We start from the raw sequence: 10,867 nt of genomic DNA, 5'->3' as shown, positions 1-10,867 counted from the left end.
TTCTCTCATTGTTGTCAACGAGCAAGATAACATCCGATAGAGTGATGAGGTGGCCATGGTGGTGTTTGGTAGGGCACATCCGTAATATGTGCAAGCCGAGTTGGAGTTCTATTGGAAGAGGGACACTGAGAAGAGCAAGAATGACGACGAGGCAGTGCCTTCATCGTCACAGAGAAAGAAGAAGAAGAATGATGGATCCTCCGGCGTGATCAACGTTGATTCCGGTAGCAAGAGTGATGGGTACAACGATATCGACTGGGACAATCTGTAGTGTTCGTAGTAGTGCTTATCGTAGTTTAAGTGGCATGTATTATTTAAATCATGTTTGTAGTTTGCATGTTTATACTTTAGACGATTTAAAAAAAATATGAAATATGGTCAAAGTAGTTCAAAAGTTAGTTAAAAAAGATTGATTTTGTTGATCTGGGTGCCCTATTTTAGGGCTGTTGTTGGAGACGACGCTTGCTCGTGCCAAAAGAACACGTTTTCGTGCCCATTCTTTTTTTTACTCCACGTATTATTTTTCCTAAAAATAGGCTGCTATCGAAATTGCTCTTAAACCGCATCCTATGTTTTTTCGTTTGAGGAAGTATTACCCTAAGATACCACGTAGAGTTGACTCGATAACTGCTAGAGTTAATCCCGGGACTAGGCAACGTGCAAACCACGAAAACTGATCCCCTACACGCGATCCTATAGGCTAATAATACCACGTCGATCGGATCTTGCGGTCTTACCCCGGAGGCCCGGACTGAGCTCCCTCCTAGAGACACCCGTCAACCATGGCAGGCGACGGCGGTAGCGGTGCCAGGCCCCGGACGCAAGCTGCAAGAGGGCGGCGGCAGACGGCGGCGTCTGTGCCGTTGGACGTGCTGGTGGACATCGCGGCGCGCACCGACCCGGCCACTCTAGTGCGCTGCGCCGCGACGTGCGTGGACATGCGCCGCCGCGTCAAGGATTACACTGGCATCGGTGGCCGCCTCCACCTCCGGCACAGCGACCGGTTCGTGCTCCCCCTTCTGCGAGGCCACCTGATCCACACGTACAAGTATGGGGACATGCGACGCAAGGACCACTTGTCCCTGGTGGACACTACTGCTGCGGACACCACCACACGGCGCAGGGTCACCGGCGTCCGCGGCTTCCCCCTCGCGTCGAGCAATGGCCTCGTTCTCACCCGCGTGGCCCGAGAGCTTTGCGTGTGGGATCCGGCCACCAGCCGCAGCCAGAGCCTGCCATCTGCATCGACTTTCCCTGTGGATGTGGTGGCTACACGACAAGACGACGATACGACAAATTATGTCTTGCTCGTGGGTGACGATGATGATGAGGGTGCGACCGTCGTCGGCCGGCAATTCCTTGTGGTCATGGCATACCTAGAGCTGTCACAGCACTGCCGCAACTTGCACTTTCAAATCTTCTCATCCGAGCATGGCGCATGGGGCCGCTACAACAAGATCCGAGTTCATAAACTGCAAGGCAGCAAGTTGCAACGACCACTCGCCAGGGCCCTAGTCGTTGGCGACGATGCACACTGGTTGTGCTTGACCGACAAAGGGGACTATGTTCTCAAGCTCCATGTTAGGTTTATGGAACAAGTCACGGTGACGATGCTCCCGGAGAGCTTCCCCCGCGGCGGGTGGTGCCACCAACTCCTGGCGACTTCGTCGGCAGGCGGGTGCCCGATTGTGCTCGTCATGGATGGCGACAAGATATCTGCGTGGGCGCAATCAAAGCAAACGGGCAAGTGGCAGCGACGACCACGGGCGGTGATCGAGACAGAGACAATCTTGCAGTTCCTAGATGAGGCGGGCGGAAGCAGGCCGCCGCGGAGCCTGTGGGAAGTCAAGCATGAAATAAAACTATTGTGGTTCGCCGAAAGGAGTGGCACCGTTCTCATTAAGGTGCTCATCAACATGTCAACTGTCGGATATTTCTGGCTCAATCTGCAGTCCATGAAGATCGTGAGGTGGTTCTCAGATCGTGGGGAAGAGTACCCGACCGGGAATATGCCCTATGAGATGAATTTGGCGTCTTGGGTTCCAACATTCAGTAGCACTTTGTGATTCATCCGTTTTAGTTTCTATTTTATACTCCATGAACTGCATACTTCGATGTTCCACAACTATGAAAGCATTCCTGCACAACTTTGTTCAGCAAAATAATTTAATTTTAATAGTTTTATTTGCCCCCTTCATTGCAGAGTTGTTATCTTAGCGTTACGTCCAAATACTCCAATTGGGATCTCACTATTTCTTAAGGTCCAAATAGGCCATAAAACTGAGGCACTCAGAGTGTTACGAGTAACATATCGTTTATGATATATTCTGCCATTAATCCAAACAGGATGCTACAGGGCCAGGAATCTCAAACATGTCAGGTACCCATTGCCAAGCGAGTCTAGCCACAAGCCCACAATACGATAAGAGCAAGTGTGTTAAACATTTTTTAGTTCATTACAGTGAGCCATTTGTTTTGTGCAACAAGCCACAGGAAAACGTTGATCTTAGGGAGGACAGGAATAGACCAAAAAGCTATGCCCTGGTGGGGTTTAACAACCCTGAAATTGACACTCTCGTAGAAAGATTTTGCTGGTACACTCACCAGGATACTCATAGATTCAAATAGATTGTCAGCCTCAACAGAGAAATGTTGCTAATGAGCAGTGGCGGAGCCAGAATTTTTGCAGAGCCTGGGCAAGTTGAGTCTAAGTGTATAATCTAGAAATAAACAATCTCGTCTTCAGATATACAACATATAACATAGCACCAAACTTCCAAACCACAAATCCACATTAATAAAGAAGTGAAAACAATAACATAATAAGCACACAAAATTAATTTTAAAGTGAACTAATATATAATATATCAATATCGGTTTCATAGACCAAATAAAGTTGAGGATACTCGCAATTTTTCGCCTCTTTCCTAGATCATGTTCAATATCATTTGGATTAAATTCATTGGCAATGTTTGGCAATGGCTGTGCCTCAACTTCTTTTTCCAGTTGCGCACCATTTACATTTTCCATGCTTGCTCTATTAACCAAGACATCCTCATCTCTGAAATTTAATGACAAAAACTTAAGTTAGTTGTTACACAAGTAAATAAGAAAATGATCTAGAACAAGTAACAAGTTAATAGAACAGCACTAATTGCATCAAAGAAATATTGCATTCTATCAGTATGAAGCAACTAGAAGGTAAGAAATATTGCATGAGTACCACGGTCTGCAAGTTGCCCTCTTCTTACATTCTTCAATTTATTATCCAGCAGCCAACAAATACAGTTTATATTTAGTCATGAATTCATGATCATCCACACCAAAATTTTCCTAAATTTAAGCTAAGGGCTTGATGAACATGACAAACAAAGCTCTCAAATACTAATCAGATATACCAAACAGTTGTTAGTTAGCTAGTTCCACTACAGATTAATTGACCTGAAAATAAATACTTATACATGAGAAAAATTATATGAGGATCAAAACTTTCTGAGGCCCTACCCTGTCTAGTGATCAACACGGAGTTTGTCTCTATTTTCTCTTCCCTTCTGCAAGATGGTCAGTGGTGTGACCGAGTGCAAGAAGCTCTCAAACCAATTCATTCTGCAAGAACAATTCGTTCCCGAGCCCTTCATAGATGAGGGACCCCTAGCCGGCGAGCCCTAATTTTGATGGAGGATTCTTAGTTTCTTAGCGGAGGAAGCCGACGCCGAATGAGACGAAGGAGAGGGGTTCACGGACTACCAGACGACTAGACTGATTGGATGCCTAGCGTCCGCTCCTGGCTCGCCACCGGCCGTGCGTCTAGGCGTGTAGGGCTCTAGCGATCCGCCCCTATCGCCTGGTGCGGCCAGACCCTGCGCTCGTCGAGAAATAAAGACAAGAGCGATCGGTTCGTGAGAGCAAGTAGTTAACAAGCACTCCTTCGGGAGCCTCGCAACGAGCGCCACTTGGCACGTTCTCGGCCATTCGCCACATGTAGCGCTCTGAACGCTCCTTCCGGATTTTATTTTTTTATTTTTCCGCAAGCGTTTTCGGCTTTTTAAACGGTTTTTTCGACATTTCGTTTTTCCACCGGTGTTCCTTGGCTTTTCGATCCAAAGAAATTCAAAAAAAAATTTGCATGAAAATATGTGTTTTCTTTTTTTCCCGCGAGAGGCACGGTTTTGCTTCTGCGAGAGTCATGCCTCTCGGAAATGAAAAACAAAACGTGTTTTCAGTTTTTCTTTCTTTCACGAGAGTCACGGTTTTGCTTCCGCAAGAAGCACGGTTGTGCTTTAGCGAGAGTCACGGCCGTGCACTTTGGAAACGGGAAAAAAAATGTGTTTTATGTATTTTTTCCTTTCGCGAGAGTCACGGTTTTGCTTCTGCGACAGTCAGACCGTGCCTCTCGGAGACGGAAAAAAACGCATTTCTGTTTTTTTCTTTCACGCACGGTTTTGCTTCCGCGTGAGGCACGGTTGTACTTTCGCCGTGCCACCTCGGAAACGAAAAAATGCATTTCTTTTTTTTCCTTCCACGGGAGTCATAGTTTTGCTTCCGTGAGAGGCACGGTTGTGATTTCATGAGAGGCACAGGCGTGCATCTTTCGGAAAGGAAAAAACCCCGTGCTTCCGGTTTGGTTTTTCGTCCGGGTTTTTCGTGAAAAAAAAGTTCGTCAAAACCTATCAACATGGGATCTAGTTTTGAAGATCTCGACGCGAGGGATTCAACGGTGAAAGCGGTTCGAGACTTGGATGCACGGTTTTAGAGATAAAACGTTTTGAATAAACGGATCTACGAAAAAAAAGGAAAACTCCCAGGTTGCGACAAATGGCGCACATGCAACACTAGACTAGTGATTTCGTCGGTCCGTCCATTGTGTCCACGCGTCTCTTCCATATTGTCCGGGGCTGAAGACTACTTTTCGGCCATGAACCTGCGATATCGAAGGCCCAAAAGTTTTTTGCCCGGGTAAAGAAGGTCAGCGAACCTGTTTAGCCCTTTATTAATTTGTCGGTAGCTGATGTAAGAGGACCAGCGAGCCTGGGCAAGTGCACAGGGTCGCTGGGCGGTGCCTCCGCCACTGCTAATGAGGAAATAATTCGGGAACACCAACAGTAATTCCAAATGCACAGCCATTATATGATGGGCGGGACCTTAGATGGTCAAGTACTTAACTTCAGGTTTCAACAAGATTACATTTGGTCTAGATGCCCTAGTGTTATACATGGTTCATGTCGGAAAATTCTATCAAATTATTGCAGCAGCAATCAGTTCCATGGATTAGCAGCAACAGTATTCTCCAGTCTAGGTGCCATTCTCAAGTTTCCATGTCTATATATCCAGCAGCAGAAACATCTGTCAGGTACGTCTTACCCAATCAGTAGATTTCAACCTCCATTTGTGGTTGCCTTTACAGAAAATTGCTCACCAAAAGCTGAATTACCGACAAGTCAATGGAACTAGTTAGGGTATTAATTAAACGATGGAATTACTGCAATTGTTGCAACAGAGTGTCAGGTTCTTGGTCTGGCGGAATCATCCGGTCTAGGTTCCTACATTACATAGGTGCCAACAAAGACAATAGATACATGTACTGAAGTTTCAATGGTACCACAAGAGATATTTGTGCTTCCAAAAACTCAATCTCTATCACGTAGCAGAACATTCAGGCAAGTACTTCTTACCAAATCAGTAAAGTTTGGCTATCTCTGATGTTGCCTTTACAGTAAATTGCTCACTACAAGCTCAATCGACGACAAAAATGGCAAGGTCACTCAAATAGATGTCAAAATGATCACGAGAGGGCCCTCGAAAACTTGCAGCGGAAACTGAGAATGGCTTGAAAAAACAACCCGGCAGAAATATGAAACACAGAATTATTGAGATCGGAAAAGCAGCTCACATTCTGTAGTCTAATAAACTCAGGATCGGCTAAAAACTTGGAACCCAGTAGTGAATAATCGATAAAAAATAGTGAGGTCACTCAGACACCAAAAACATGATGAACAAGACAGGACAGCCGAATTTTTTGATGATGACTCAAAAAGAGATATCAACAGGCAAGCACATGGGCCCACCCATGTAATGATTTTTCTTATGGGTTTCTTAATAGTTTTTCTCTGACTTTTTGCTCATTTTTCTTTATCTGTTTGATCTTTTCTTCAGGCAGTCATCATTTTTTTTACCGTCTAACTGTAGTTTGTTCTTCCCTTTCCTATGTTTTTGTTACTTTCTAGTCTTCTTTTCTGCTATCTCTTCTTTCTAATACATAAAAAGAAATCACGAACATTTACAAAATCACAAATACTTTTTCAAATTTCTGAACACCTTAAGAGTACTTGAAAAAAGAATATTCATTAGTTTTAAGAAATTTGGTCATATTTATTTTTAAAACATTAACATTTTCAAATTTTATGAACACTTTTAACTTTTCTGAACATTTTAAATTTATCTATAGTTTTATAAAAATCCAAGAGTATCAATTTTTTAATATTTTTTAATATTTTCTTATAATTTTTTTGGATATTTTTAAAAGATTCCATTCATTAAAAAGGGAAAACAACATGTATTTAGAAAGTGCATAGCGTATAAAAATTGTTCATCATGTATTCTATAAATCATCATTATGGATTTTTAAAAGAAAAAATATATCAAGATCCCTGGACCACTAGACGGTCACTGCCGCCAGTAGAACAAGCCGATGATGGGCCCATGTCGCTGCTCATTTATTGGAGTCACTCTGACGTTATCGATGTCACTCGGGAAGTCTTTGTGCATGCGCCCCTAAGCTGCAATCATCGAAATTGAACGGTTGAATTGATGGGAGTGCTTGATACCAAATCTCGCTGTCTTGTGCGCGCGACAAGAAAAATAATTACTCCGGAGCTTCGTCGAGTCTGTCCCGGCAGACAAACTCAACGAGGATCGGAAATCAAAAGACCAGTTCAAAGATGAAGGGCTGCCTCTACCACAAAGCGCGCCTATAAGGATGGAAAAAACCGTAGCCTTCCAAGGCAATTGGACTCCCGTCTCCAGCGCTAGCCGCAGAGTGCAATGATCCCGACTGATGGCAAGCGCTAGTCAATAACATACGTAGTCACTCCTCAGTTATCTCACAAGAATTAGCAAACGATACATGGATTCAGAGGAGTAGCACGTAAGGTTGGGAAAGTGTTCAGGTTACAGCCAGATACACGGCCGGTCTACAGTCTCTTGTCTCCCTTTATATTTGCAAGTTTTTTTCTCCTTATGGGCCGCACCCGACCTCCAAGCCCGACCCAAGTAACAGCCACATCACTAGTTGAATGTCCCTGCATTGCCACCGGATATACAAAAAACATAGTGATTTAAATTATGCGAATCTTTTAATGGATAATCGTTGACTCATTAGTCATTAGTAAAGAAATGCTAATAGTTTTCTAGAGAAAATGTTTTATGTCTTGATACACATGGAAAGATCATGCACACTGATTTGTTTCAGGCACCTAAAGAGAAAACGTCCATGAACAAGGGTAGGTCGCAGTTGGCTTTGGCATCTTGCGAGCCAAGAGCAGCCAGATGAATAATTCATCCTTCATGGTGCACTTGTCTGTGAAATCCAACCGAAGGTCGGTTCTCTGAAGAACAATATCTAGAACCGAGAAGAAGAATATTTGGAGGACCCCCACACACAAATCCGCTCATCCGAGCTGCTGCCCAGTCACTTTCAGAGACAACCTGATGTTCTCGGATTTCCTCTATCGCTTGTATCATCAGCAGTAGACTGAAAATCAGCTGAAAGCTGCTGGACAGCAGAAATTTATGAACTGAGACAGAGATATCCTCCTTGATATCAAAGGAGAAAGTAGGTAGGTATTTAGCAGCGAGGATTTCCTCCGAAAACATTGAAGACCCAAATGGAGGCACATAACATGTGACACTCCTAGCAGCTGCAACTAATCCTGGCTAGTTCATAATGTGCACTCATGATATAGCATGAGAAAACAGAGATGCGCTTATATATTCTCACCTGGTCAATTAATTCCAGCCAAAGTGAAAACAAGAGGCACAATAATGGTACATGCCACAGCAGATCACTTGCCAAGCAAAAGGATGTGTCTGACGATTACAGTAGATTCTGCAGGTCATCTCTCTCTCAAAAAAAATATCTCATTCTTAATTGTTCTTATGCAATACAGGTTGAAATTGCTAGTAGTTGATTTAGCTGCACACAATTCCATTGAGAGGACGAAAAAGCTCTGATTAAATGAAAAGTGTATGGCCTGAAGTTTTTGGAGGATGCTCCTGGTTTTTTTTTTGTTTCAGAGAATACATATATGAACATTCAAAAAATGATTAATTGCTACTAAGGAAAAAATAATTCATCTAATTAGATTACACACCATTCTAACCAATCCACTACGAGATAAACCTCGGGATGCCTGGCATTTTGCATAAAGTTTATGTAACAAAAGTTATCTAAAAGAATAGCTCCGCTAGTTTTCCCATCTTTGTGCTATTTCTTCCGTGCCGCGGCACTTTGGGACTCTCTCCTTGTGGCCTGGATCTGACGGACACATTCGGCAACCAAGAGACTGAAATCCGGGGAGATTTGACCGGTGGGAGGTGGATTAAAGCCAACTTTCTTGTAAGCATGTGATATGTTCTTCTGAGATCTTTGCAAGTGAAGGTTGCATAGTGAGGGAACTGATGCTTTTAGGATGGGCGTGTTGTGGGTATTTTTCCCAGCCTGTGCATCACCATTCTTGATCATGATGTGGCCGCAACCCTTGTAGAGTACCTGATTGGGATCGGAGAGGATGTGGTAGTGGCAGTACTTGGCCATGGCCATCGCCCGCACCTTGCACCCCGTGACCCCGCACTTCTTCCTCCTCGGCACCGCCGCCGGCCCAGGCTTCGCCTCCGGGACAGCGGCCGGCTGCTCGGTGTCGAGCGGGCAGCAGCCGAGCTCCCAGACGTACTGCCGGTGCCGGGCGCGCACCTCCTCTGCCATGGCCCAGTACAGCCGGCGGTACGCGGCAAGGAGCCGAGCGGCGCGGCGACGCCTCCGGCGCAGAACCTCCTCCCGCGTGAGCGCCTCCGCCGTGGCCTCCATCTCCGGCGACGGGGGGCCGCTGGGGGAGCTAGGGTTTCGGGTCACCGCCGCTGCTGCCTTCACCTTGGGTACCGGCGCCGGCGCCTCCAGGTTCGTCCTGGCGGTTGGCTGGTAGGAGGAGGTCATGGCGTGCGCCGAGATTGTCGCCGGATCTGGGGAAAACGGAGGATGGATGGCTCGGGCCCAAACGACATATACCGTCCGCCGTCCGTCTTTCACCGGCCCAATTAATATATACCATTCTCCATTCCCAATTAATTTCTTCATCACCCCCCTCAATTTTTTTTAACTTCTTCATCAACCCCTCAAAATTTTTGTTTTAATGTCTTCATCATCACCTAAAATAAAAAAACAATTTCTTCATCAAAACAGTGAGGGCCAGCAAAAGTCCGAGATCACTAATTGAGTAGTACTCCTTCCAAAGATCACTTCCACCCTTCCACCCCCAGGTTTCGACAAACGGTGGGAGTTTTCCCTTTTTCATAGATCTATTTATCCAAAACGTTTTAGCTCTTTAACCGTGCGTCTAAAATCTAGAACCGTTTTCACCATTGGATTCCTCGTGTCGAGATCTTTAAAACTAGATCCAATGTTGTAGGTTTTGACGAACTATTTTTCACGAACAAAAACCAAACCGGGAGAAGTTTTTTTTCTTTCCAAAAGAGGCATGGCCCTCCCTCTCGCGGAAGCAAAACCGTGCATGTCACGGAAGAAAACAATAGAACACATTCTTTTTCCTTTTCGAGAGGCACGGCGGTGCCTCTCGCGGAAGCAAAACCGTACCTATCACGGAAGGAAAAAAGAGAACGCATTCTTTTTCCTTTTCGAGAGGCACGGCGGTGCCTCTCGCAGAAGCAAAACGTTTCCTCTCACGAAAGCAAAAAATAACGAGTTTCTTTCGTCTCTGCGAGGTACGGCCGCGCCTCTCATGAAAGCAAAACCGTACCTCTCACGGAAGGAAAAAAACGCGTATTTTTTCCATTTCCGAGAGGCACCGCCGTGCCTCTCATGAAGAAAAAAAAGAATATGTGTGTTTTTTTCTTTTTGAGAGGCACGGACGTGCCTCTCACAGAAGCAAAAAATGTGTTTTTTCGTGTAATTTTTTGTTTCGTCCAAAACCTAAGAAAGCGTGGTGGAAAACCAAAAGGTCGGGAATATAAAGCTGAAAACGCATGCGGAAAAATAAAAAACAAAATCTGGAGGAAACGTCCAAAGCGCGACATGTGACGACGGTGGCGTGCTCTCAGCCCACCCCAAAGTGATCGTTGGGAGGCTCCCGAAAGACCAATCATTAACTAGTTGCTCTCGCAGAAGTCATGGTCTAAACTATGAAAAATAGATGTTCCCTCCAAGATTAAAATTTTCTAATGAAGGTTGGCCCAACAATCTATTGCAACATTTGATCTCTTGGGTGATGCTCAAAAGGTTGGTCTGCGGCGAGGCTCTAGCATTAACTATGGATCCTTCACTTTCACATGTAAGGAGGGCCTCCGATTGCAAAGGTGTTGTCAAGGACATCAATCAAGGTACGGGAGGGATGTACACCAGCATTATAAAGGAGATCTCAGCTACGTCCATGCAACTACAATGTTGTATCTTCATCTTCGAATATTGTGAATCGAATATTGAGGCACATAGCCTTGCAAAACACGTTTTTGAATTGGATGTTGGTCACCATATTTGGCTTTTGGATCCGCCATATTTGAATTTTATCACTATGAAGATTGTTGATTAATAAAGAAGTGTGCTTGGACTAAAAAAACTCACCTTCATATCCATCTGGAA

The 10,867-nt window shown here is 44.8% G+C and overlaps 2 protein-coding genes across 2 annotated transcripts; one reads left to right on the top strand and one right to left on the bottom strand.

Moving 5' to 3' along the window:
• The first annotated feature begins 703 nt into the window (after positions 1-703).
• Positions 704-2,072, top strand: LOC123133130 (uncharacterized). The gene has a single exon (XM_044552668.1). The coding sequence runs from the start codon at positions 783-785 to the stop codon at positions 2,064-2,066; it is 1,284 nt and encodes a 427-aa protein (XP_044408603.1). The 5' UTR covers positions 704-782; the 3' UTR covers positions 2,067-2,072.
• A 6,134-nt stretch (positions 2,073-8,206) lies between these two features.
• Positions 8,207-9,270, bottom strand: LOC123133129 (uncharacterized). The gene has a single exon (XM_044552667.1). It carries the CDS (start codon positions 9,206-9,208, stop codon positions 8,483-8,485), a length of 726 nt encoding a protein of 241 aa, XP_044408602.1. The 5' UTR covers positions 9,209-9,270; the 3' UTR covers positions 8,207-8,482.
• Positions 9,271-10,867: the final 1,597 nt, after the last annotated feature.

The sequence above is a fragment of the Triticum aestivum genome, chromosome 6B (genome assembly GCF_018294505.1).
Source record: "Triticum aestivum cultivar Chinese Spring chromosome 6B, IWGSC CS RefSeq v2.1, whole genome shotgun sequence".
NCBI lineage: Eukaryota > Viridiplantae > Streptophyta > Magnoliopsida > Poales > Poaceae > Triticum > Triticum aestivum.
This window is presented reverse-complemented; position numbering and strand designations above follow the sequence as displayed.

Bases quoted from the DNA above. Each gene is read 5' to 3' on its own strand.
- LOC123133130 (XM_044552668.1), top strand. From the start codon at position 783: ATGGCAGGCGACGGCGGTAGCGGTGCCAGGCCCCGGACGCAAGCTGCA.
- LOC123133129 (XM_044552667.1), bottom strand. From the start codon at position 9,208: ATGACCTCCTCCTACCAGCCAACCGCCAGGACGAACCTGGAGGCGCCG.